The 27,537-nt window shown below is 40.1% G+C and overlaps 1 protein-coding gene across 3 annotated transcripts in view; it reads right to left on the bottom strand.

Annotated features, from left to right (window-relative positions):
* The window catches only part of ANTXR1 (ANTXR cell adhesion molecule 1), a 244,427-nt gene that overhangs the window by 162,431 nt on the left and 54,459 nt on the right, over positions 1 to 27,537 (bottom strand). For all 3 annotated transcript variants that reach the window (XM_012501213.2, XM_003262494.3, XM_030827130.1), the window contains exons 4-8: positions 18,035 to 18,116; positions 16,967 to 17,000; positions 15,653 to 15,732; positions 13,093 to 13,161; positions 10,948 to 11,028 (exon numbers count right to left, since the gene is read on the bottom strand). In XM_012501213.2, coding sequence (XP_012356667.1) covers positions 10,948 to 11,028; positions 13,093 to 13,161; positions 15,653 to 15,732; positions 16,967 to 17,000; positions 18,035 to 18,116 — 346 coding nt within the window. The remainder of the gene's footprint in view (positions 1 to 10,947; positions 11,029 to 13,092; positions 13,162 to 15,652; positions 15,733 to 16,966; positions 17,001 to 18,034; positions 18,117 to 27,537) is intronic.

Here is a 27,537-nt window from a genome sequence, read left to right as displayed (position 1 = left end):
TATTAGAACAACACAAAGCTGTTTTTCGATGTTTTAAATAAAATTCCTCAGGCATTTGACATCTCCTAATAAATCATTTTATCATCCAAAACTAAAGACTTCAAAACAGTCCAAGAATTTAAAAAGAGCTTTTGGACTAGTCCTGTCCCCATTCCCCAAACACACATATGAAATTTTCACCCAACCTGAGTTTCAACCAACCTTTTTGAACCGACTCTGATCCTTAACCAGGGATTGGTAAAGGAACCATCCGTGGGTCTTTAACCACAAAGGCACACTAACAGGGGTTGTCGTAATAAACACATGCTGTATTATTCTCTGAAAATGTCTGCAATTAGCTGATAAATCTAAGGGGTGTATGGGAGGGCCAAAAAATGTCAGCCAAGCACTGTGATTCAATCCAGTAAAAACACAGCTTTCCCAATCTTAACTTAAAACATCTGGAAGGATGCAATACAGCTAATAGAGTAAAATTTATCAGTGAGGGGGATGGGCAGGATTTGTCTGGGACTGGAGCTCCTACCCATTTGAAATGTCTGGTTTCAAAAGGTAGGAAGTCACAATGGCAGCTGGTGGATTTGAAGGGTTCTCATGGTTCTTAGCAGCCAAGACTGTCTGGTAATCAGCCTGTCTGAACTGTAGCAGACAGTAGATCAGCTCAGGGACTGGAGACTGTGTGGGGGTAGTGAGGCCCGGGCAGTGGTAGCCATGGCAGAGGTGTAGACACAGCACTGGGGAATCGCTGATGGGAAATCATTAGATGCAGTGGAAGAGACTCACACAGGGTAGGGCTGATGTTAGAGGTAAGAGGCTTTGAGGTGAGGGTATGATTGATCTGCAGAGGAGAGAGGGATAAGATAACTGCATGCCTCAAGTATAATCCCACGTGAAGAGTTGGGTCTTGGCCCTGGTCCATATTTACCTGACCTATGCTCCATTACAAATCCCTTAACTCTTCTGAACCCCAATTTTGGAAAGCAGTTTAGTATCCTGAGTAATAGCTTGGAATCTGGAATCAAATGCTGAGGTCAACTCACTCATGAGCAGTGTGACCTTGGGCAGGTTCCATAACCTCTCTGAGTCCCTGTTTCCTCTCTATAAAAGTGGGATAACAATAGTATCTACCTGAAGTAGTAGCATAAAGTTGTTGTCTTGGGAAGATTAAATGAGATCACACAGGCACAGCCCATAGCACAGTGCCTAAAACCTGGTAAATAATCAAGTAATGGTAGCTATTACCATCAAGAACTTAGGCTCTGGAGACTGAGAAGATAGACTTGGACTCTGAATGGATTTATATTCAAATCCAAGTCCTATCACTTACTGGCCATGTGGACTCGGACAAGTTATCAAACCTCCAAATCTCAGTTTCCTCTGCTGTAAAACGGGATAAGAAAAACACCAACTTCAAAGGGCTGTATGATGGTTAAATAAAATAACAGTCATGAATGCAGAGATATTTTGTTTGTAAAATCAATCGGATTTAGGTAATAAAATTCATATTGGATTGGACAGTGAGGGAGAGCGTGAGATCAAGGAAAACTGATAAGGTTTTTGTCTTACAGACAGAACTAGACAGATGTGATTGATCCACAGATAGTTAACAACCCTTGGGTCACCAGCCAGCATGAGCACCTTAAGAAAATAAGGCACCAGGAAGAGTGGTCAAAATGACCTTGGCAGTAAAGCACTTAAGAGAATGTCTGGCGTGTATTCAAACAACAGTTGCTGTTAACTATTCCTTTGTCATTACTATTGCTACTGCTGCTACTTTTGGGCATGGACCGTGGTTCACATGTGCTTAAACCCCATCGCCCACCACTGGCCTTCTGCTTAATCATATTTGCTGACAAAAACTGAACCAAGGTTAATGCTATTTTCCTGCCAACTTTTGGACAGATTTCAAAGAGAAAATAGATGGAAAAGTATGTTTGAAATCCATAAAGAGCTAAATAATTGTAATGTGTTGTTTCTGGTAAGTTTACTTTTGTACATCTCATTGGATTATTGGTGGGAGGACGAGTAAGAGAGGCAGCAGATGTACAAGAACTTTGCCAAGTTACAGGAGCTGTTTGATATATTTAAAGTGAAATCCATTGTGGACCAGTCCACGTTGTATATGAGAGTTTATTTTTTCAAATTCTAAAAATCTAATGTCCTTTGTCATGAAGTTCTCAGTTTATGCAGAGATTTCTCAAGAATCTTTATAGAATTGTGAATATCTGCACAGAGTTATAAGGAATCCCTCCCTTATCACAGGCACAGCATTTTTTTTTTTTTACTACTTGCTCTGCTTCTTGCTTCAATAAACAACCAATCTTTATTTACTTGGCCATTTCCTGTTGGAGAACTTTCTTGTGTGTTTATAATGGACCAACCTCTTTTATCCATTGACAGTATAGGTGCCTTTTTCTTTCACACATATTTCAGAAAGTCTTTCAGAGCATGTTCCTTGGTGTCTTATTTGTTGTAAAGGGCAAATTCTGGTTTAAAGATGTATGGGGTTTGAAGTACGCTGGTGCCAAGGATGGTTAAGTATCTACTGACCATTTACATCTGTTCGGTTGTCTAAGACAAAAACCTGAACGCTTAAGTTAACCTTGCTCTCTCTGTCACTCTCCAAATCCAATATGAGTTCTGCCACCTAAGTGCTGGTGATTTGACCAATGAAATATCTCTATATCCATGCACATTTTAACGTAAACTGCCATCCTTTAGATAACTTATCCTAGTTTATAATTTACAGTGTTTTTTTTTTTATTGTTTGGTCACTATCTTCTTAGATTATAAACTCTACAAGGAGAAGGACTGGGTTTGTTTTTACCCATTATTATATTCACAATGACTAGCCTGGCACATAGTAGGCATTAAATAAATATTGGATACATGAATAAATGACACACTTCCTGCATGTCTTAATAAACTGGCATTATAGCATATTATGTATTAATCTCCCTTTCCCCCTATAAGTGTAACCTCAGGGTCTTCTGAATACAAGTCCATATTCTGCATCTTGTAATACTCCTCTCTTCTGATTAAGTACCATCAGTTTTGGGGACTTGCTGCCTTCCCAAGAGGCCAATTTCAATACCTCATTTAAAAAAAATTGCTTACCTTAAATAATGTTGTAGGTATATCATAATCCCCTGTATTAGGTTGGCCAGCTTTGTAAAGGCCTCAACCCCTTTTCTTGGGAAAAACGTAGAAAACTATAGTTGGCGGGTGTGGCTCAGTCTCCCACAGAAGGGCCACAAATGTTATTACAGCTGACGGCAGAGAGCACATTGGATAAGCCTGGGGACAGCCAGGCAGCTTGGGACACACAACTGGCTCAAACACATCTTCAGGACTGTCAATGTTGTCCCCATGAATTTTGAAATGATTTAATCTCTAATTAATAAAACGTTTAAAAAGTTGCCCCGTCTCTACTAAAAATACAAAAAATTAGCCGGGTGTGGTGGCAGGCGCCTGTAGTCCCAGCTACTCAGGAGGCTGAGGCAGGAGAATGGTGTGAACCTGGGAGGTGGAGCTTGCAGTGAGCCGAGATGGCGCCACTGCACTCCAGCCTGGGCAACAGAGCGAGACTCTGTCTCAAAAAAAAAAAAAAAAAAGTTGCCTTTTCTAACTAAATTCTGCTCACACTTTAATAGGCACACATATTGTTAACCATGGACATTACCCCAGATCCATGTCAGTTCTACAGAGTCTGACTTTAAATAAAAATGGAATATGGCCACGTGCAGTGGCTCACGCCTGTAAGTCCAGCATTTTGGGAGGTGAAGGTGAGAGAATTGCTTGGGGCCAGGAGTTTGAGACCAGCCTGGGCAATATAGCAAGACCCCATCTCTAAAAAAAAAATCTTTACAAATACAAATATGGAATATTATACACACATATTTCTGGGATTCATATATGATTTTATGTACACCAATACCCTATACCAAATACATTATACCACTCTTAGATGCAACAAAACACATTTTGAAGCAGTTCGTGTATCTTAAACAATAAAGCTTATTCTTAAAACATGCCAAAGTTTTTGTCTGAGAGAGGGCACCCCACTCACTTAAATAGATGCTACTCTGTTAGTTTCACACTCAGTGAGAATCTGATCCGAAGGAGTGTAGAATAAACAAGGTTCTAAAAGTGAGGAAATTCATTTGTTTCCCCACTAAACCACTTTCCTCTCACGTCTGCAGAAGAAAAGCTCAGAGAGCTGGGAACTTCAAAATGTGGTTTATTTAGTAAGATAAGCAGACTTGAAAAGTGAGTGGCCTTTCTTGGGAGCTGATTTCGTTCTAAAATTCCGTTGTTGCTTTTATAGTGGGTCTCAGCAGATTCCTCGATATAGGAGGAGGGGCTGCAGGAAGAATGGGAATGATCTGAGGATTAACTGAACATGCCCCTCTGCAATCTTTGTAGCCTCTTCAAACTCTGGGAATTCTTGTTCAATTTGGACTTTTTGATAAGCTGAATAGAAATAATAGTGTAGGAGAGATGCCTGGTCCGAGTGTCTGCAAAATCTGAGTCTAATTAATGACTGCTGAGGCAAAAGATTTTTTTTTTTAAAGATTTTCTGCCCACTAAAGAAATTACAATTGGTTCTATTTATGTTTTGTATCCAAGCCTGCTAATGTGAATGGTGCCCAAAATGCCATGTTTTACAGATGCAATCTTGGAAGAGAGGAGAGGGGAGGGGCTGAGGGGATTTTACAAGAAACGGAGCCACAGACTGCCCTCTTGTTGTGCAGTGTAGGTCTTCCCTGGGTCACAAAAGCTCTATGGTACTCTGGGTTGCTTTATAATTAATAAATATGCAAAGCACAGGGCTGGATATCATGGGAAATATGACACACGGGGCAGTCTTTGGGATTGCACAACTTAGCATGTGACCAGGAGGAATGGCAGATGGCATGGAACAGATCCACGTGCCAAGCAAGAGCTTCCAGTAATTGGTGCCACTGGAGTCCAAGGCAGGGAGAGCTAATGGAGGAGGAGAGAGCAGGGCAGGCTTTGTAGAGATAGGAAGACTGAAGGGTGCCTTTGGACAGGATTCAGATGGGGTGAAGGAAGGGAAGGAGGTTGCCTCCAATGACCAGCAAGCCTGATTTATAAGAAGAGCGGCTGCTGCTGAAATGTGCCTCCCCAGCTGCTAGCCCTGGAAAAGGGATTAGTTCAATAAGGCAGGCACTTTCCAGGACTTTGGGAATGTGACATGAATTTTGATCATAGGAAAACCCTCTGCAGTTCCTGTTGGGGTCTTGGAAGAGTAGCTGGGAGGCAAGCCTGGAAGACAGATTTCGCCTTTTATCACAGCTTCATTAGGGCCTGGGCCAGATTAGGGGGTTACATTGCTTCCCATGAGTGGAAGGGACAAATCAGCACAGGATCTGGTTTTCATAAATAAAATAAATTTATATATACCATGCAATAGATTGATTCCTCGGTTCCATTGATCTCACAGTTTCCCTGATAACAAGGATGGTCATGCCACAGCTTGCGAGAAACCCTTGCAAACATAGTTGTGTTTGCTCAATGCTTGTTGTTTATTGTTGATCAAACATGCAGAAAGCTCTATGTGCTGACTCACTCTCCTTAATAGGAAGCCTGATGTCGGCTTAAATATTTACCCTAGGGAAATTCTCCTAGATGAAGATGGCTTGGTGCCAGCAACTATGGGCTCTCCTTTTCAGACAGTGTCCTTGGTTTCAGGCACCACCCTCAATTGCACACCAAGTGGGGATAGCTGGGAGGAGGAGCTGGCATTGCAGTAACCAGGCCAAGTGTTGGGATTCAAAGCTGCTGACCCATTTCGGTGTCATCTGAACCCAGCTTTCATGCAGGTTCCTGTTTCACTGCCTGAAGCACTTTTGAAAAGGCAAACAAAGACCCAGGAGCCTTGCTGGACCTTTGCTTCATATTTTTGCTCGAGGGCTGGTGCTAAATTGACCAGTTGTGGTCAGTGGAAATTCCCTGAAGAAGCCACAATATGAGAAGGCACAGGAATGGTTTCTTCCTTTACGGTGTTACTGGCTTAAAGGGCTACAATCTTCCAACCATTCAGACTTCTTCTTGTAATTTTATCACTATATTCTGCAGAAGCGAGTGGGAAAACTGTCATGGTCCTCAGAGGTAGAGTCCTGTGCAAGTGTGGAAGGGGAGATGTTCCTTTCAGCCTGTGTCAATTCTCCAGCTTCTCAGGGCAATGGTACTTCATCTGTTGGGCAGTAATGATTTCTGGAGGTGCTCTCCACCTGGTAGTAAGAGGCAAAGTGCTCCCCTGCCCATCCATGGTGTATTCAGATCAGGCCACATGGATTCTGGTCTTGCCTCTGTCAAGCCAGTTCACCTTTTCGATCCTCAGTGTCTTCCTCTCTGAAACGGAGCTGCTTCCTGGCCTGCCTGCATTGTTTAGTAGAGCACAGTGGGCATTCACATCGTGGGCATTAGAAAGACTTGTCTATTCGGGATCACTACTCACTGTGCTGTGTGGCCTTGGACAAGTTAGTGAATCTCTCTGAACTTTTAGTATCTACTTCTATAAAAGGGGTAATGATTTCTACATCAAATGGCACCTGTGAGGATTCAAGGAGATGATTATGTGAAATGATTTGTACAGTACCTGGCACATAGTAAGAACTCACTGAATGGTGGTTTTGATTATTTTTACCTTCCTAAGAAAACAAAGGTAGGAAAAATCATGGGCTCTAGAGTCAAGGAAAAAGCAGGTTCTAACCCTGCTTTCCCCCTTAGGGCTGTGTGTCTGAGCTTCAGTGCCTTCATCTGTAACATTGGAATAGGAATATTTATTTTGCAGCATTTTTATGATTTTTAAATGAGATAATATTATATGGGAAAAAGGGATAATGTCTGGTTCCAAAGTCAGTTCTCTACAGCTAATGTTAATTTTCTTCTGCCCTTTTCCTATCTCTCTCAGTTGAGAAACTAAAATGGAAAACAAGTGGGAACGTTTTGAAAAATCTGACACATAAGTACTTCCTCTTGAAGGAGAGAGGATTGAAGAACAGTGGAAAGATCAAAACATGAGCATCAGATTGAGGAAGCAGAGCATCTGGGGATTTGATGAATCCAAGCCCTGGGCAACTGGCTCCTGGTAATCCAGTGGTGATTTTCCATTTCCTCAGACATTCATGGCCAAATGTCATGGAAAGAGCAGAATCTTTGGAACCAGAGCTGAGTTCAAATTCCCCACTCCACCATTATGAAAGGGCAGACCTGAGGGCAGTTTCTCCAACCTTCTTGTACCTCAGTTTCCTCACCTATAAAATGGGGACAATAAATCCTTCTTTAGAGAGTGGTTGTCAAGTGCCTGGTAGAGGAGCTAATAGAGAGAACATGTTCAAGTCATAGTGGGTTTTCTTCTTCAAAGGCGGAAATGATATTGATTCTGAGTGCCATGATGTCTAGATTTCCTGAGTCTTGATTTCAAGACTGATTGCTCTATTGTCAGACTCTACATCTAGCTATAGTTTCCTATTGTCCTTCGATTTAGCTTCTGCCTGCTTCTTCATTTCATCTTCTGCCATTCTTCACTTTAAGCACTGGTTTTTCATTTTCCTATGCACTGTCCTGGGCCGTGCTCTGCCAAGAACATTCTATCCATGCCCTTCCAATGGATGGCTCCATTACGTCCTTCAGTTCATCTCTTCAAAGGAACCTGGGTTCTTTGTCATCCCTTTTACTTTTAATCTCATGGCCATGTTATTTCTTTTATTCCTGTTATCACAATTTTAATTCCACATGATTATTTATTTACTTGTTTTTAATGTATCTCTCCCACTGGATTGTAAGCTCTACCAGGACAGAGCCTCTACCTGCTTTAGTTGTTACTGAATGGTCAGAGCCTGCCATAAAAGATTTTCAATGAGTATTTGATATATGAATAAATACTAGTCCCTGCATATTAATTTAAGGTTTAAAAATATGGGCATTATGGGCAGAAGACTTTGTGAAGAATTTGAGCTTATTAGAAGCTGCTCTGCAATCTTATTTTGGATAATTAAGCCCAGTCCTATTTTATTATGAGAAAATAACCAGCCACAAAACAACATTCATGGGAACGAGCTGGGATAGAGGCTTCAGATGGGGGGAAAATTGAGAGTTTTCTTTTCAGTATCCAAAAGGGGAAATGAATCTACTTCTTAAAAATAGTTAGCCAACTTTTAGGCCATAATTATTTCTGTCTGATTTGAGAAAGATGAGCTCACTCTACTTGTCCCTGTTTCTCTGTCCAAGCAAATGAATGAACAACTGCCATAAACATGGGTTTCGAGTACTGGAAGGATCAAAACCACTAGCATAACTCACAGATAAAAGCTCACAAGAATGTTATCATTCAGCTAAAAGTTTGGAGACTGAAGTCTCAAATTAGTTTTCTTCCTATTTTGAATGATGGTTTCGTTAAAATTTCTTAAAGATCTTTGCAGTTATTTCCATTTGGGGATGGAGGAAGTTTTACAAACATTTGGGCTCATGTTGAGCTTGGATGAGTTGCTAAGGCTGATGTATTCAAGGACAACACTGATTTATGCATACAAAAAGAATCCAATCATCTGTGTGAGAAACAACACTTGGAGTTAGGCACACGGCTCATAAGAACGTTTGAACAGATAAAGAGTTGTCCCTTTTCAGAATCTAGCCATCTTAAAGCAGGACTATTGCCTCCTAATTGACCTACAGTCTCTCTGGGTATCCCTAGTCTCCCTCCTATGTACACAAGCACTGCCATCAGATTATTTTCTTAACTTGTTTCAGTAATTACACCCACTGCCTATAGGTTAGAGGCAAAACCCCTTCAAGGCTCATGTTAATCTAGTTTCAACCCAATGTCTAGGCTAATTTTCCATTACTCCTGACTCCTTTACCTGAACTGTCCCACTAGATAGATAGGTATTATTATTATTATTGACCCCTGAGTATACTTTTCTGTCTTCCAGCCTCTAGGTTGAGGTCATAATATCTCTCCTTTGGTGCTATCCATCACCTTTCCCTGGTCTTTCAATGATTCAGGTCTGCCCTGCCTTCTCATGAGGACTCCTGCCCAGAATAATCCACCTCTGAGCTTCTTAAGAATCCATGATTAGCCCCCAGTCCTGGTATTAATCATGTTTTGCATCCCTTGGGTTGTTGTTTTACATGGTTATTGTAGTTCTTGTTGCTTACACTGTCAAGTATGCCACAGTGACCCCAGAAATAATTTAGAGTAGGAGTCCTTCACCTGTGGACCTATAACTGGGTCTGATAATTCTCTATGCTATCAATAATTTCCACTTTCTGGTTAAGGTAGCTTGAGTAGGCATATATTCTTTGCAAACAAGCACTTCTTGAATAAAACAACTGTCACTGGAACATAATTAAGACAGAAATTCCCAACCTGAGGTGGGATGATTTTTCGCAATTCTGTATTCTTAAGGTCAGATATGTCAGTGTTCTAAAAGCATACCTGGGGCACTTAAAAAAAAAAGCAGATTTGAAATATATGGATCCCTTGGATCCACCTGAAACTCAATGCAATAGAATCTCTTGGAAATAGGTATTGCAAACATAATTCTCAAGTGATTTTTATGCATATTCAAGAATGTTTAGGGGATCAAGGGAAGCTGACATTAATATCCCTCATATGATGGGGAAGGGAGGTGGAAGAGGCAATAATTCGTATGTCTTGAGTGCCTATTATGTGTCTGGAAAAATATTAGGAATTTTCACCAGTAATCCCTGTAATCCTCAAACAAGCCTATGATGTAAGTCATCATCAGTCCCTGTTTCCAAACAATAAATGTCCGAGGATCTCTAAGTGTTATGTGGGCCAGTGAAACTCTGGGTTGCCGGGCTCTGAGCTTCTTACTTCCCACTCTGCATTCCACTCTGCTGGAGCTCCTAGCAAACTCTGAAGGGAGAGCAGCACGGAGGCACAGCCATGCTGGAATTTTCCTGGGTTGGTCTGGGAGGGCTGGCAGATGCTGAGCCCTTGGCTGGTAACCCCTGGATCAAGACCCCCTTGACGTCTTAAGAGGAAAGTGATCCCCTGAGCTCTGAATTTGTATCCTGGACCCCAACTCTGTAGCCTGGTAAGCTTCCAATGAAGATCACAGATGCCTGCCTGATCACAAAATCTAACGGTGGAGGCTGCAGAGCATCTGAACATCATTGCAGGTGCAGCACACATACTGACCTGCTGGCTGAGGCTTTAAGACAGCAGCATCCATTATTCTATCTGGACCAAGGGCCTTACCTGTGTGTGGGAGGTGGAGAATAGAGGCCCTGGAAGCCAGTGTCCTGTTTACCATTCAGGAAAAGGTGTGAAGAAAATCACCTATGTGTGAAGGAGGACTGGTGACTGTGCAAACCCTGGACAACACTGGAGCCCATGTATTTGGGGATTATAGGTCGAAAGCAGTGGGTCTCAACATTAAAATCACCTGGGGAGATTTAAAAAAACTCTTGAGGTCCAGGCTGTACCCCAGACCAGATGCCTAGGCAGCAGTGCTTTTTAAATCTCTGCAGATGACTTCAATGGACAGCCTGGTCTAAAGTGCATCCAATGGCCAAGGGATAGAAGTCCAGCCTACAAGTGCTCTGAAGGCAGCTTGCGTTCAGTCACAGTGGGAAAGCTGAGGTGGTCAAGCGTAAACCACCAGCCACAGTCCGCCCAGTTAGGAGAATGGAGAGGGCCTCCTGAAGCTTGGCTCACTGCCAGAGCAGCGCCCCTTTCAGTTGTTAATTTTCTACTGCAGGGTACAATTGAGAAAAGATGTGTAAAAGGCAGTAGGGAGAGATGGGACGTGGCAGACACAAAGATATAGGAAGAAATGATGTTCTCTCAAGCAGAAAAACACCAGGTTTGGAGAGATGGAACTGGGGTATTAATAGCAGATCGGAGACAGAAGGTGCCTGAATGTCCAGTCTCAGAGGAAGAGCTCTACTTACTGAGTGGATGATGCCTTGCAGAGCCTGAAAGCCATCATTCACAGGAAACACATGATCCTTACTGTCTGCAATCCGGGCCAGCTGAGAACACAGCAAATACACAAACACACGGGGAGACTGTTAGGCTTGGATGTGGAAAATTTAGGAAAGCCGTTGGGGCTAAGGGGCTCTAGTTATATTCAGAACCCAGGGGAATATGAGGACTTCACTGGGCTCAGGGGCTGCCCTGAAAAGCCATCAGTAATAACAAGCTCACCAGTGGCCTCTCTGGAGCAGGCCAAGGGTTGGCTCCAGCTTTTACATTTAATACTTTTCTCCTCGGGAGCAGAGGTAAGAGTGCCCAGCTTGATGAACGCTTGGCCTGGGTTGATATGTTTATAAATTTGGGCACAGGCCATGGGCTCATTTTTCTCCCATTCACCCAAATTCCTCTTGGCAACTTTATCTGAATCAAGCAGATTCAAATTCCCTTTCAGAGCAACTTTAAATTCAAGCTTTGGTGTTGGGTGAGGCCACCTTCACCTTTCACCCAAACTGCCCATTAAGGAAAGGGCCCTTGCAGTTGGTTTGGCTGCTCCTGCTTTATGGAGCAGGAAACTGAGGGCCAGGAGAAGCCAATGTAGGGCTTGTCTGCCCCCAGATCTCTGTGTGGTTCTGTGACTGCCACAGAGTCAGTGTCAGCTGTTGTTATGTTATGTTATGTTGTTATGTTATGGCTTCTAAAAAAAATGTTTTATTGTTTTTACTGATTGCAAAAGTAATACTTACTCATTGTAAAAACTTAGGAAAATCCAGGAGAGTTAAAACAAAAAGAAAACAAAGGTTACTCATAATCCTTCTGTCTGTTTATCTATCATCTATCTATCTTTATTAGCCATTTGATACTGTTCATACCTTTTCTATGTGAACATACAAATGTTTATTTTAGAAGTGAGCACATAGTATTCTCACTGCTTTGTAATTTTGTTTTATTCACTTAATGATATATCATGAGCATTTTCCTATGCCATTAAAACAAAAAGAAAGGCCGGGCGCGGTGGCTCACGCCTATAATCCCAGCACTTTGGGAGGCCGAGGTGGGCGGATCACGAGGTCAGGAGATCGAGACCACGGTGAAACCCTGTCTCTACTAAAAAAAAAAGTACAAAAAATTAGCCGGGCGTAGTGGCGGGCGCCTGTAGTCCCAGCTACTCGGGAGGCTGAGGCAGGAGAATGGCGTGAACCTGGGAGGTGGAGCTTGCAGTGAGCCGAGATTGTGCCACTGCGCTCCAGCCTGGGTAAAAGAGTGAGACTCCGTCTCAAAAAAAAAAAAAAAAAAAAAAGAAACTATGAACTACATTGAGGAACATGTATTTAGATTGCTAGTAAGCTTTTACAACTTGCTTATTATATGCACCTATACACAGTTTTTTGCCCACTTGTCCAATTATTTCCATATTTTTGTGTTGAAAATGCATTGCATTTTTCATGGGTGAAAAGGAACATTTGTAATTTGAATAAGAAAATCATACTTGTCAAATTAAATTTGGCCTGGGTGTGGTGGCTCATGCCTATAATCTCAACACTTTAGGAGGCCACAGTGGGAGGATCACTTGAGCCCAGGAGTTAGAGACCAGCCTGGGCAATACAGTGAGGCTTTATCTTTACAAAAACTTAAAAAAAACAGCCAAGTGTGGTGGTGTGCATCTGTAGTCCCAGCTACTTAAGATGTGCACCTGTATACCGAGCTAATCAGGAGGCTGAGGTGGGAGGATCACTTAAGCCTGGGAGGCACAGGCTGCAGTGGGCTGAGACAGCTCACTGTACCCCAGCCTGGGTGACAGAGTGAGACTGTCTCAAAACACAAACAAACAGAAAAAACCCAAGTTTTCCAAGTTAATTCAAATATCTTTTGACATCCTGGCAATTTAATGTTTGCCAAGAAAGATGCTGCCTTGATGGTCTGTGTTGAAGACCTCAAGAGCATCAGCAAATGACTTCATATTCCTTACACAACCAGTAGTTCCTTCCTGTTTAGCATTTCTAGAAAAATAACCTATTTCAGGGGCATTTATTCCATTGATCTGCCCTCTGCGCTGACTGAACATGTTCTTCATCATTCACAAGCTCAGTATGCTCCAAACCTGAGGAAATCCATGACCATACCTGTGTCTCATTGAAATCTTTCACACCAACACAGTAAACAATTGCACCAAGATCTCGAGACCTATTAGCCTGGGAAAAGGAAAGAAAGGACATTAGAAAGAGAAGCAGTGACAAATGAACTCCTCTTGGAGCTACCTGACTAACTTCAATGATGAGGTATTTAATGAGCACCTACCATGTGCCTGGTGCCATACTGGAGAAGGCAATCCCTGTCCCCAAGAAGCTCAGACTTCAGTGGACATCACATTCTAACATAACACATGGTGGACTTGAAAAGATACACTGAAGTAGAGTCTTGATGAAGGGCTTTGAAAGATGAGGGGAGGAAGGGAAAACTGCAGGCTAAGTTAAATATTCCAGGGAAATGATTACCTTTTCTATTCCTTTGATGGATTTTTACTGACATACGTTTCTTTGTAATGGGGGCGTGATATCACAAAAGAATGGGGCCTTTGGAACTTGATATAGTTGAGTTTGACCCCTGGCTTTACTCTGTATCGTGTTTTGGGGATTAAATGAGAACATTTACAGAGCTCCTCACATGCGGCTAGAACCACGTAGATACTCATAAACGTCAGCACATTTTGTGAATAAAGCCCTTTTCATTCCTACAGAATAAAGTGGTTTAATGGTATGGAAATTGTGGTCCATATTTGAATAGGTAAATCCATGATCTCTACATTAAGCCTTGGGATGGCAACATAATGAATAATACCCAGATTTTGGCTTGATTTCAATATTTGATTTATTAAAGTCTCTGATAATCTGATTTCCAGATTCTCCTGTGTTTCAGAATGGAAAAAAAAATTGGAAATCCTTGGCACTTACAGTGGGTGCTTAATAACTGATAGCAAACATAGAGTGAGTGCTCAATATATGCATATTGATTTTGATTGTGTTATTTTTTCCCTTTCTTAGTACTCAAATCCACTTCTGTTTAACACTGAATTCTAGAAAGGACAAAAACATATGTCTTTTTTTCCTTCATGTTAGAAATTTCCCTGCTGCTTTTAGGATAAAATAAACTTTTAGACTCAGTGTAGCCCCAACTTTATTTGCAACAACTCTGTGATTCTTCTCCTCTAGTTGGACTTTATATAGAATTTTCAAGAAGGGAAAAATTCAATTTCTTTATATCTTGAGTTTTATCTTTCTTTTTCAGAAGCTCTCCTTCTGCTGGCACTCTGAATATTTTCCCAACTTTGTGTGTGCCATACCTAAAATTCCTTCCCACTAATCCCTATCTTAAGCCTCTGACACCCCATCATTTATTTTAGTTTCAATTCTTTCCTTATTAGGGTTTTTACTTTATTTGACTGTTATTTGGCACTCAATCAAGCCATCTTGCATTCCCATCACATAGTGAGTTTCTACTTTCAAATACAGAGATGTATTATTTTCCAAATGCTCAGGGAGTGTCTGTCATATTACCTTGTGTATTTCCTCATTAGAGTTACTTTTCGTACTAGTGGGAGGAGAGTTTACCTACATAATTTCTCTAAGTCCTCTGCCAGTGGAGGCTTCAAAAGGCTGACCATTATTTCATGGTAAGACTCATGAGGGCAGCAGCTGTGTCTCACTCACCTCTGTGCCTCTAGTTTCTAGCAAATGGTCAAGTATATGCCAAGCTCTCAGTTAACACTGAATGAATAAATGAATGAATATGTATTTTGTGTTTGTAGAAAGAGCTGAATTTAAAGTAAATAGTTGTTAAGAGCTTGAGGAAAGTGTGATGCTACCATTAACTCCTCTTCTAGAGCCTGCATCTCTAGGATGTTGTTTCTTTCTACCTTGGGCCTGAATGACCCTTTGTCACTAATAAGGCTATGGTTTCAGTACATTTCTATGGTTAACTTGTTTCCTTTTATACTAATTATGCATATAGCTCAAATGTGAAACTTGAAAGAAAATTTCGTAAGTATAAACATTAGTTTTCAATTCATCAGCAAACTTCTTTTTCTAAGTCTATTTATACAAGGTAAAATCTTCATTGAGAGAATTTTTCCACTTGCCTTGAGGAATAATTTTTGAGAACACAAAGAAAAGGAAAAAAAGGAACTCTTAAAAGAGAGATGACAATTTAACTTTGCTACCAACTGCTGTTTAACTTTGGTTCTTAGAGTGAAAATCTCAATGATTAATACATTCTGACAAGATTGGCTCTTACGTATTTCAAATAATTCTTTCCCTTCCTCCTGTTTTAGTAGAAAATATACGGAAAAATTATATCAATGTTTATTTGTTTATAAGTGATATACAGTATTTAAAAACTGTTAGAGCAATATAATGCCATCTATAAAGGCAGGGTAGATATTTTTAATCCTTCAAAACAGAGTAATATGCAAAAATTTTGAAAGGGGAAAACATTTACCATGTGTAAGACATGAAAATTCACTTGTAGAACACGAATTATTATTATTATTTCTACTTATGAAACTCTATTTCATTCAGGGGATTTGCAAAGAACACCTATCACATGAGTAGAGACAGTGTGGCCCATTTTAGAAAGGAGAAGCCCCGTTCCATGTATATGTTTAGACACAGCCAGGCCGTCACTTACCTCCCTCTCTGAATAGAAAAAGAGATCTTCATGGAGTTCTCCATCAGTCAAAGCAATGATGACGCTGGCTGTCCTGTACCCTGTTTAACACAATACAGACTGGCTCAGTCCACCCTGCCCCACCCAGGGAAACACCCTCTCAGTCCCGGGATTCAACCTCTTACGAGTTCAACCACCCAAAGTCAATATTGTGAGAATCACCAACTTTTCTTTTGGGCCTGGAAGCAACTCCAGCATGAAGAAGGACCCTCCATGGGGACAGACTTTAGGGGGAATAGGTTTTTCTTTCTCATTTCTCAGCCTCATCTCGAAAAATGGCCAAACCTGGTGAAATGGTCACTAAACCAACATTTGGGAGTAGCACCAGTGAATCAAGTGTGATTATTTTCTATAAGCAGACACATAACTGTTGCCCAAGCTGTGAGCAAACTCCCACCTGGGCTGTTCAGGAGTCCTTGTCATCTGCTGTAATGGACCACATACACCACCCCTTGAAGACAGTTTGGTGAAAGTAATAGTCATCATGATTTACAAGTTGACTGGAAGAATTATAGCAGTTGGCAAAACCTACTAGAATTATTTCAGTGATTTTTAGGCTTCTCATATCAACGTTCATGGTTGATTTACATTAGCAAGATTTGGTGTTGATATTGAGTCTGTTCTGTTTGTTGCAGTTTAGGATGAAACAAGAAATGGACTCCTCTATAGGCCTGGGAGGAAAATCTGTACTGTAATATTGAATCTCTTTTTTAAGAGATTTGACTGAGATACAGAAATGCTACTCACAAAAGACACTGTAGTAATAATAGCTAAAATAATAAAAATTTCTATGTGCTAGGCACTCTACTAAGTATATTTTATGCAGTTTTTTCATTTAAATATAGGAAAGTTTAAATCAAACTGGTATCTTGATCTTAATGTTATGTTCAGTCACAGTAATGAAGAGGCTTGGAGCTCAGAGACGAACAAGAAAATTAAATTTTACATAAAAATCCAAGACTTTATTAACCTATGCAAGTATTTACTAATTTAATGAATTCAACATGCAAAACTCTTCATGGGAATTAGACTGTGGCCAAAATGGGATCTTAATTACTTTTATATAACTTTTCTTGGCATCAACAAGACAGTGGAATTTGACCCAATACATGCCACCTTACTATGCATTCCTTGTTTGTGATGAAATGTGTGTCTAAGAATTACAGGTAATATCATACATGTCTTTTGAAACATGAAATGACTGAAGCACTTTTTCAGCAACAAACACGGAAAAAGTTAAATAATTCATAAGGGTAGTTCATACTATAGTCTTACCTTGTCTGTTTTCATAATAAATCTGCTCACTGGCCTGAAAAACATATGAAAGAGCCCTTAGACTTATAACCACTGTTTGCCGCTCCAAAAACCATAGTGGATAATGGGCTCTGTTGTTGAATATGCAGCCAATTCAGTCTTGATTCCTTACGTAATTCACCCAGGCTTTGCTCAATTATCAGTGGCTGATATCCATGTAAAGTTACCTCTCATTTAAGTAGTATACAGTCATTTGCTGCATAGCAATGTTTTGGTCAAGGACAGACTACAAATATGACAGTGGTCCCCTAAGGTTATAATGGAGCTGAAAAATTCCAATCACCTAGTGACATCGTAGCTGTGGTAACACTGTAGTTCAATGCATTACCATTTCTGTGTTTAGAAACAAACATCATTAGTGTTATAATTGCCTACAATGTATAGTACAGTAACATGCTGTATAGGTTTGTAGCCTAGGAGCAATAGGCTACACCATATAGCCTAGGTGTGTAATAGGCTATACTATCTAGGTTTGTGTAAGTACACACTATGATGTCACAATGACAAAATTGGCTAACAAGGCATTTCATTGAAATCCTTGTCGTTAAGTGATAGATGACTATAGTTGTCAACATGGATCGATGTCTTATTCCTTATGGCCTAGTACTTGTTGTTAAGTGACAGATGACTGTAGTTGTCAACATGGATTGATGTCTTATTCCTTATGGCCTAGTACTTGTTTCCCTTAAAGCTGAAGTCCCTGAAATTCTGCCTCAATCACCGAAGCTGACTTCCAACAAAGGACATTTTTGGAGTGGCGGGACTTGTGTGTGGCATGAATTTGTGACTGCCAGCCAACCATTAGCTAACAAACCATTCATCAGGGTCAGGGAAGGAGGAAGGGAATCCATTTCTTTAATTCTTTTGGCTAGAGTTATCAGTGTACAAGCTTATGGGAAGAAAATGTACTCTCTTGCTATTGGGTGCTAGTCAGCCCTCTTAATATATGTGCCTTATCTCACCAGTCACCCCATGTTGATATTTCAATATCACGCTTTATATTTGGATTTCAAACTGTTTTAAAATTACCCTTTCAAATCCTTCATGCATGTAAGTGTCTCCTCCTGGCAGAACTTTCTGGAGTTCTTCTAGGCCTTGACGGATTTGTTCTCTGAAATCCAAAGATACTCTTGTTAGTCTTATTTGAGCATTTTTTACTTTGTTGTTGTAGTCATATGTGCTGGTCTTCTTACCTCTGTGGATACTGCTGTCTAGTCCCAGGAATTCCCCAAAAGCCTATCAAAGGGAAGGCCTTTATATTATCCATTCAGGGTCAGCCATAGCACAGGATGAGTGGACTTCAAGGATTAAGGGGAAAGACTCTTCTGCGGGAATCTCCATCTGCTTATAAACACTTCCCTTTCCCTTAACACAGACAGTGTTTTCCTTCTACATTGGAAATGAGTCTCTAAATGCTGCTCCTGATGGGACACACAGCAACTTAGGCAACAATACAAATGGCTCATGTGAGCCAGAAAGAGGTGAGAACCAAGAACCCAGGGAAAGGCCATCATAAGGACGCAGGTGGAAGAGGGTGGCATCCACAGCAAACTGCCACCGCACGGGTGTGCCAAAGGAAACGGAAAATAAAAACCCAAGGAATCTCCACTTCTCAGGACAGCCAAGAGTGTTTTCTGTGGGCCAGTGCCTGTGTTTTCTTACTCTGATTGTTCAAGGTGACAGTGCGGGCAGGAAGAGTCCAACTGACAGTGGGAAATATAGATGACTTGGGGGCCAAATGGAATCTTTGTGGACCATTCTCTCAGGGATGTAAGAAGTCTACATTCATGTTCCTGTCTTTTAAATAGCTCCATATTGTGCCAAAAAGGGCAATAAAGTATAATTTCTGACTCACATACCTTATTCATAAACTGTAACCCTATGAAGGCTTTGAAATTTTGCCTTTCTCCTACTGAGGTCTTTTTAGTGGTAGAGGGTGGAGATGCTCTATTTAAATTAGGAAGAGAAACTCCTTTTGAATAGGAAAAAATCTAACATTTATTGAGCATCCGCTATATACAAGGTAGTGACCAAAGATTTCTGATTTCATCCTCCTAATAACCACTGAAAGTGAGTATTACTGTCCTCACATTACAGGTAAGAAAAGTTGGGTTCCGAGAGGTTAAGTAGGAGAGTGGAGACTTGAAGTCAAATCTACCTGACTCAAAAAAGGCTTTCTCCTCTGCAAAGCAGCCTCTAGCATGGAACAATGCTACAGAAGTGGGAACCTTGCATCAGTGAAAGGCAATGGCAATTCCTAACACTCTCTGGGAACTTATGGCTCTGAGAACTTATGGTGTCAGGCTCTGTCTAAATACATGAAATACAATCGATCCACTTAAGCCTTATGACAGCTCTTTGCAGTAGTACTATTGTTGCCGCCATTTCACAGATAAGAAAACTGAGTCACAGAGAGGTTACAGAACTTACTCAAGGCCCCTGTTACCTAAGGCAGAGGTGGGATTTAATCCCAGAGGCCCTGCTCTTAATCAGTATGATAAATACTCTCTTTTTCTCTCATATTTATCCTGGCATTGCTTGGATAAAGAAATAAAGAAAATAGTAATCTTTTGTTAAAACTGATGTGATGGGGAGATCATGGGTGAGGGTGGATTGCCAGACTGCTGGAGATTTTAAAAGACAAACTGAAAAGGGGTTTGCCTGTACCTGTCCCTGGGCTTCATAGGTGGAATATTTAATACCAGGTAACTCAGACTTTGGAAACTGACTATTGTCTTTTCAATACCTGTGTATCAGACCACACGCCCAGCCACCCAAGTCAGAAACTGGAAGCCCTCCTTGATCCACTAACTTCACTTTCCTTCCTCTCACCGTCATCACATTCTGTTAGTTCTACTTCAAACATATCTTGAAATGGACTACTTCTCTATCTCTTCAGCCAACACCACTGTCCCAGCCACCATCATCTCTTGCTTAGCCACTGGGGTAGTCACCTGCTATCTTTTGACTGGCCTCTTGCCCCCTTTTCCATTCTTTCTCCATAAGGCTGCAAGAATGTCCTTAAAGTACAGATCAAATCATGGCATTCACTCTCTGGCTCAAAGCCCTTCAACACCAACCCATTATACCTGGGATTATATCCAAAATCCTTTTCATGACCTTCCAGTGCCTATGTAGATGGCTCTTGCCTCCCTGTCCAGCCTCATCTCACATTATTCTGCCCCTACTCTCTTGCCTTCAGCCATACTGGTCTTCCCAAGCCCCTTTCTCCAATAGGCACTTCATATTGGCAATCACTGCTGCCTGGGAACACTATTTGACCAGCTCTTCATGGGGCTAATTCTTATCCAGCCTTCAGTCCCAAGTTAAATGCCACTTGCTCAGAGTAGTCTTACTTGACCTTCCTAATCTGAATTGTCTTCCTCTATTAGACTTCTCCCTGGTACCCCACAATTTTGCTTTATAGCACTTAGGATATTTTATAACTAATAACATTTGATTATGCAATTATTTGTTTAGGTTTTGTTTGTTGCAGTTCTAGACTTTAAAATTCCTTGAGGACTGGGCCATGGCTGTTTTGGTCCCCACTATATCTTCTGTGCCTACTACAGTGCCTGGAACATAATAGACATTCAACAAATACTTACTGAAGGGGTGAGTGGAGGGAATGGATGTCTCCACTGTTACTCATTCTGGGAAGAAACCATTTTGGGGCAGGGATGAGATTCCCTTGGCCATGTGGAAGGAGGCCAAGCAGGACCTGACCTGGACATTAGCCAGATCTGCTCATTGACAAGTCTGGGCCCATGTGGTGGTTAAAAATCATTCTCTAGGTTGTATTTCTTACATTACCTCTAATATTCCAATAAATCCCATCAAAAGGCATACTTTAATTTCAAACTCTGTTGTTTGGTAATGAGAAAGGGCATATATCCTGGAGGATAAAGATGGGAGCAGTGTCCCCCAACAAGGCCATGCTGGGGGCAGTGCATGGCACCAGCAATCCCCAGGCAGGGGGCAGCTCTGCCCTGTAAGTTGCCAGTTTCATGAGGGTCTGAGCAGCAGAGGTAGTGGCAAGAGGACATGACGGGGAGGCTGGAATAGGAAAATTGGGGTCTGTGAGCACACAGAGGTGGCACCATGGAACCCCTCATAATAGCTGGGGGGCACTATGGGGCAGAGGGATAATTTCTGACAGGTGGGAGAAGCTTGGGCATTAAAAGTAAATATGACATAATTCTTTGGTCATGGACTAGTGAAGTCTGGGACATTTGGGGTAACACTAAAAGTGGAATATTGTGTTAAGACTTGAGATTTAAAAAGAGAGCAAAAAAAAAAAAAAAAAAAAGGGCATCTTGGGGGTGTGGAAATATTTGCTTGGCTTCACTGTATTTTTTCCCTGCCAAATAAAGTCTGGGAACTGGAGTATTTTCTCCAAGCCTATTTCCCTTTCTTTACAAGTATTTTCTTGAGGTTGTTTTTTTTTTGTTTTTGTTTTTTTTGTACCAGAACAATCAAAGGCTGTTTTGGGAAATGTCCTTATCCTTGATGCTTTGTATCTGGCAAGATATGAACTCACTAGTTGCGAGTGGTGATCACAACCTCCCCATTATACCACCCTTGCTGCTCAAAAGATCAAATAACACATGGCCCTATCTCCCTACTCTCTGCCCTTCTTGAAGGACCCACAACATCTAAGCAAACAAAATGGATGGTTTCATAGGAATTGTGGGTGTGTTTTAGTTCGGGGACAACAGAACTATTAATAAGGGTCTATTCTTATTTTCTCTTGGAAACTGAAGGACATTGGGAGAAAGATCTTTTAGGAGATGATAAGAACCTCTCTGAGGACTTGGTTATTACCAAGTGAAATGTTATCTTCCTGGGAAATGAAAGAGGCAGGGAATCCTATGAAGAGAGGCTGCTATTACAGAGCCCCTGTTTTCCTTGGTGATTTCACATGTCTGCCAGTGTTCCTACTTAGAAGCTAAGGGTTTTAGGCCACATGTTGTGTGTTCCTTTTGCAACTCCCACTACACTTAATGATTGGCCTCAAGCAAGTGACTGTCGAATGAATGATTCCAGTGCATTCACCCATCATTCATTAATGGCCACTGCTATTTGTTGAGCATACACCATGCACCCAGCACTATGCTGGTTCGTAGGGGTAGAAGGTGGGGAGAATCAGTCACAATGTCTTCTGGGCTTTCTGTTGTTCTAGGAATTGCTCTACTCTTCATGATTACTTTCTGGGATTCTGGTTGTGTTATGACAGTTTGATAACATTGCTGATGAAAACATTAAAAGATGAACACATAAGAAAAAAATTAAATTAAAAAAATAGCTGGGCTGGGCATGGTGGTGTATGCCTGTAATCCCATCTACTAGGGAGGATGAGGCAGGAGGCAGAAGTTGCAGTGCGCCAAGATCATGCCATTGCACTCCAGCTTGGGCAACAAGAGCAAAACTCCGTCTCTAAAAAAATAAATGAAAGAAAGAAAAAAAATTTAAATAAAAGATGGACACACATAGAATGTCAAGAAGTGCTTCAACAAGCCTTTATCCTGAGTATTCTACTGAGGTTTCCACTGCAAAATCTCCCTTAAGATTCTGCAATGGCTATCATATTTTGGTTCTATAAACCAAAACATATTTTGGTTCTATAAAAACAACCTCCATCACCATCCAAAAATAACCCAACATCAGCTCTGCATTGTAACTTCCTAGTCTTCTTGTAAAAGAGCTTTATCATCTCTGTTACTCTTCCTTCTTCTTCTTTATTTTGAATTTGTTTTTGTGGATCTAGTTTACACCTGGTATCATTTTCCTTCTGTGGAATTGGACTTTTCTCAAATGCTTTGCAGTTGTTGCCTTTGGTTCTCAACTTATACAGTAAACACCTATCACTGTTACCACTAATGCCACTCTTGGAACATTCCCAGATGACCTTATGGCTCCAATTGTTGACTATAAGAAAACAGTGTGGTGAACAGAAGAACACAGATTAATTAAAGACATTTTGCTGTTACTTTAGGAGTTATGAAGTTCTACAACCAATTGTAATCATTTGTTTACAATGTATATAAAACACAGTCTCTTTGGGACTTTTACCTAAGCATAGGCCAAAATGATTAATATAATATCAAGATGCATGCTGAACCAAAGCTCCTCTTGTGTACTTTTTAGTGAAATACAATTTATACACAGTAATACGCCCAGATATTTGTTCATTTCCCTTATAATTGTTGAATATATTTCTATAAAATTGTTTATAATATTCCTTTATTATATTTTAACATTTGTAGGATCTGTAGTAATATTCCCTTTCCTGATATTATCTGTAAGTTGTATTTTCTCTCCTTTTAGAAAAATCACTCTTTTTTTTTTTTTTTTTTTTTTTTGAGACAGAGTCTTGCTCTGTCACCCAGGCTGGAGTGCAGTGGCACAATCTCAGCTCACTGCAACCTCTGCCTCCCAGGTTCACGTAGTTCTCCTGCCTCAGCCTCCTGAGTAGCTGGGACTACAGGTGTGTGCCACCACACCTGGCTAATTTTTTGTATTTTTAGTAGAGATGGGCTTTCACCATGTTAGCCAGGATGTTCTTGATCTCCTGACCTTGTGATCCACCTGCCTTGGCCTCCCAAAGTGCTGGGATTACAGGTGTAAGCCACTGCTCCCGGCCCAGAAAAACCACTCTTACCAGTGGTTTATCAATTTATTCTTTTAAAATACTCAACTTTGAGCTTTGTGATTTTCTGTATTATTTGTCTTCTTCTATTATATGTCTATTTTCAATTTTATTGATTCACTTGATATTATTTTCCTTTCCCTACTTATTTTGAGCTTAATAAGTTCTCTGTTTTTACTTTTTCATTGGTTTTAAGTCATTTAAACTTTTCTTCTTTCTTAAGGAAAACACTTAAAGCTATACATTTACCCTAGGCACATGACTTTAGCTGCATCCCACAAATGTTGATATGCTGGGTTTTCGTTCTTTGTTGGATACGTTTTCTAATTTCCCTTGTGATTTTTCTTTAACCCATGGATTGTCTTTGACACACAGACTTTCTTCGATAACTTTTTATCTCTAGTAAATACTTTTTATGTTGAAGTCTGCTTTGTCTAATATCCATTCTAACTTTTTATCATTGGTGCTTGCACAGTATACTTTTTTCCATTCTTTCACTTTTAACCTATCACCATATTTATATTTAAAGTGTCTCTTGTAAACCATATATAATTGTATGTGGTGGACTGTTATACTAATGTCACCCCTCCCACTGTATGGTCCCTGTATGGTCCCCTCTCATACTGGCTGTGCATGTGGCCATGTAAATTGCCTTAGCCCACAGGACATCTGTAAATATGACAAAAACTAAGGCTCTATTAGCACAAGAATATTGGAGTTTGTTTTGTTGGGCAGTTGCATCCACTGTGAGGGAAAACCTGGTCTTTTCAACTACTTGAGAAGGAAGGACCATACTGAGAGAGGGAGATCTTTAGCTGTTCCAGAAGCATTGTATTTCCCAGCTGAGCCTAATCCCCAGCTGATCCTATATATAAGCTGCATAAATAAGTCCAGGTGAAATCAGCATAAGAAATTATTGTTTCAAGCTATAATATTTCGGGTATATTTTATGCAGTAATAGATCAATGATATGCTGGATCTTGCTTCTTTATCCAGTGTGACATTCTCTGCCTTTTATCTGGAATCTTTAGTTCATTTTATATTTAATGTAAGTCTTGGAGTGGTTGGGTTTGAGTCTACCATCTTGCTAGCTTGCTATTTGCTTTCTAATGGTCACTTCTGTTTGTTTCTTTCTCCTTTCCTATATTCTTTTGCATTGATCATGCACTTTTTGGTATTTCATCTAGTATCATCTATTAGCTTTTAAAAACATAAAGCTATATGTCTTCTTTGTCTTTTTTAGAGCAGTTGCTCTACAAATTATGCATCCTATCACAAGCTACTATAAGTTAATATTATGCTACTTGTCACATAATATAAAAACCTTTTAATATTTCCATATAGTTCCCTCTTATCCTTTGTGTTATTATTGTCATACATTTTATTTCTCTGTTTGTAACAAATCCCAAAATAGCGTTATTTCTGTCTTAGTCAATTGTCTTTTTATGAAATTATGAAAAGATAAAAAATAACCTTTTATATTTACCTAAATATTTATCATTTCTGGTACTAATCCTTCTTCTTCTTTATTTTTAATTTGTTTTTGTGGATCTAGTTTATACCTGGTATCATTTTCCTTCACCCTAAAGAATTCCTTTAGCATTTTTTTCATAGTGCAGATTTGCTGATGATGATTCTCTTAGGCATTTTCTCCCTTCTGAAAATGTCTAATTCTGCCTTAAATATTTTAACTGGATATAGAATTCTAAGTTGATTTTTTTCTTTTATCTCTTTAAAGATATTGGACCTTCATTTTCTGGATTGCATTTTTTTCCTAATAAAAAGTAAGTTATTATTTTTAATGTTGTTTCTCTTTAATATATCTTTCCTCCCTTCCCTCTGGCCGCTTTTGAGATTTTTCAGAAATTTGACTATGATGCACTTAGGTGATGTTTTCTTTGCATTTGTCCTGCTTGAGGTTCTTTGAGCTTCTTGGATCTGTGTGTGGATCATGTTTGGTATTCCAACTACACAAATACATGTTATCAAGTAGTATAGATCACTTGATATTCTCCCATAAGTCATAGGACTGGTTCATTTTCTCCCTCCAGCCCTCGAACATTTCCTTTTCTGTCTTTCAGTTTGGATAATTTCTATTCACTTGTTTTTAAATTTATTAATCCCTTTTCTGTGGTGTTCAATCTGGTTTTAAGCCTATCTGACAAATTTTTTATTTCAAATAATGTATCTTTCAGTTCCACAGTTTTCACTTGGTTCTTTCTTTGAGTTTTCTTTTTTAAATTTCTGATGACCCATATCTTTCCCCATTATATTCACCTTTTCCTGTAAATTATTTAACCTATTTATAATAGTTGCTTAAACGTCCCTGTCCATTAATTCAAATAACTGAGTCATCTGTGGTTTGTTTCTATTAACTATGTTTTTCTTTATTGTGAGTAATATGCCTCTGCTTCTTCCCACTTTTCATAATAGTTTACATTTCAGTCACTGAGTATAAAAAAAGCAGTGGAGACTTCGGTATAATATTGATTTGTGTTGTTTACTCACTGCAGAGCATAAGCTTTTATTCTTTGTGAGCTAGGGTGAGGGGCTGATCATTAGATTCCTCCTTGAGTCAGTGTGAGCTTGGGCTGGGCTGCACCTTTTGTTAGATTCATGTTCCCTGTTATTAGGCCAACTCCTGGACTTTTGCCCTGCCCTGCCTTTGTGATCTTCTCAGTATTTGAATTGGTAGATGGCTTGGTGCAGCTTCAGATATTTTTGCTTGACCTTTGTATTTCACTCTGGTAGGACTCCAGAATCCAAGCACAATGAGAATCCACCTAATTATGTGATTTCTCTCTACTCTGCAGGCAATTCCTCCACTGCTGCTTTCTTGGAAAAATGCAGAAATGTGGGTGAGGGGGCATAACTTAGGCTGAGAGATTTCTTTTTCATTTCAGATTCTAATGCCTCCTTCTGTCACACATGGTTATGTAAGACTCAGCTGACTTTTCCTTATCCCTGCAGAGTCTGTCTATGGCAGACCCACTCCTCCAATTGCCCAATCCTAGACCACGCATCCACCTTTAAGTATGGAAGCTTCTGCAGAAGCTTCTCTGCTTAGCTATTATATAAAGGGTTTGTTTCTCTCTAATTCAGTTAATCAGTGCTTCCTGCATCTCTACTAGTCTCATGGAAACATATGAATTTTATTTTGTCTGGGCTTTTCTGGTTGACCATGGAAATGAAGGCTTTTCACATCTCTGAATATCATAAGCAGAAGCAGACATACTTTACAGTTCTTTTCTAAATGTTTGTGACTACACATTTGTCTCAAATCAGAAACAAAAATACTAGATGCTGATTACCAGCATACAAATACACTCTAGTATCTCTTATCTTAAAAAAATTTTTTTAAGTCCTCTTTGATCCCACATCTCCCTCTAGCTACTGACCCATTTATTCGCATCTCTCTATACGACACAGCTGCTTGAAACTTGTCTCCTCACTCCTTGTCTTTTCTGGTGGAGTCCTTCTTCAAATGTTTAGTGATCTTTGGCTGTCTGTCCATATCAAATGAATGAGACTAAAAGCCTTGTTGGAAGCTCTGCATGCATGGTGGGCATGCCAATTGATGAATGACCAGCTTTTTTTTTTTTTTTTTTTTTAGCAGTTTTTTGTTGTTGTTGTTGAAGACCCTCAAATATCATTTTATGTGTATGTATTTTTCCCTCTAAGACATTTATTTCTACAGAGAAGTAGTTTTCAAACTCTTTTCTTAGATTTTAAGTCTGAAATTGGACAAGGAAGAAGGCTGGAAGTAGCAACATTTGTTTTGCAGATGTCTCTATAATTTCTCTGTGCCTGGTGTCCCTGACTATGAAACCATTCTTGTGTAATTTTGTCAGAAAATATGCTTCTCCTCTCTGGTGGAGGTAAA

This window comes from Nomascus leucogenys, chromosome 14 (assembly GCF_006542625.1).
Source record: "Nomascus leucogenys isolate Asia chromosome 14, Asia_NLE_v1, whole genome shotgun sequence".
NCBI classification, from domain to species: domain Eukaryota; kingdom Metazoa; phylum Chordata; class Mammalia; order Primates; family Hylobatidae; genus Nomascus; species Nomascus leucogenys.
Note: the sequence above shows the minus strand (reverse complement) of the source record. Positions and strands in the feature narration are given on the sequence as shown.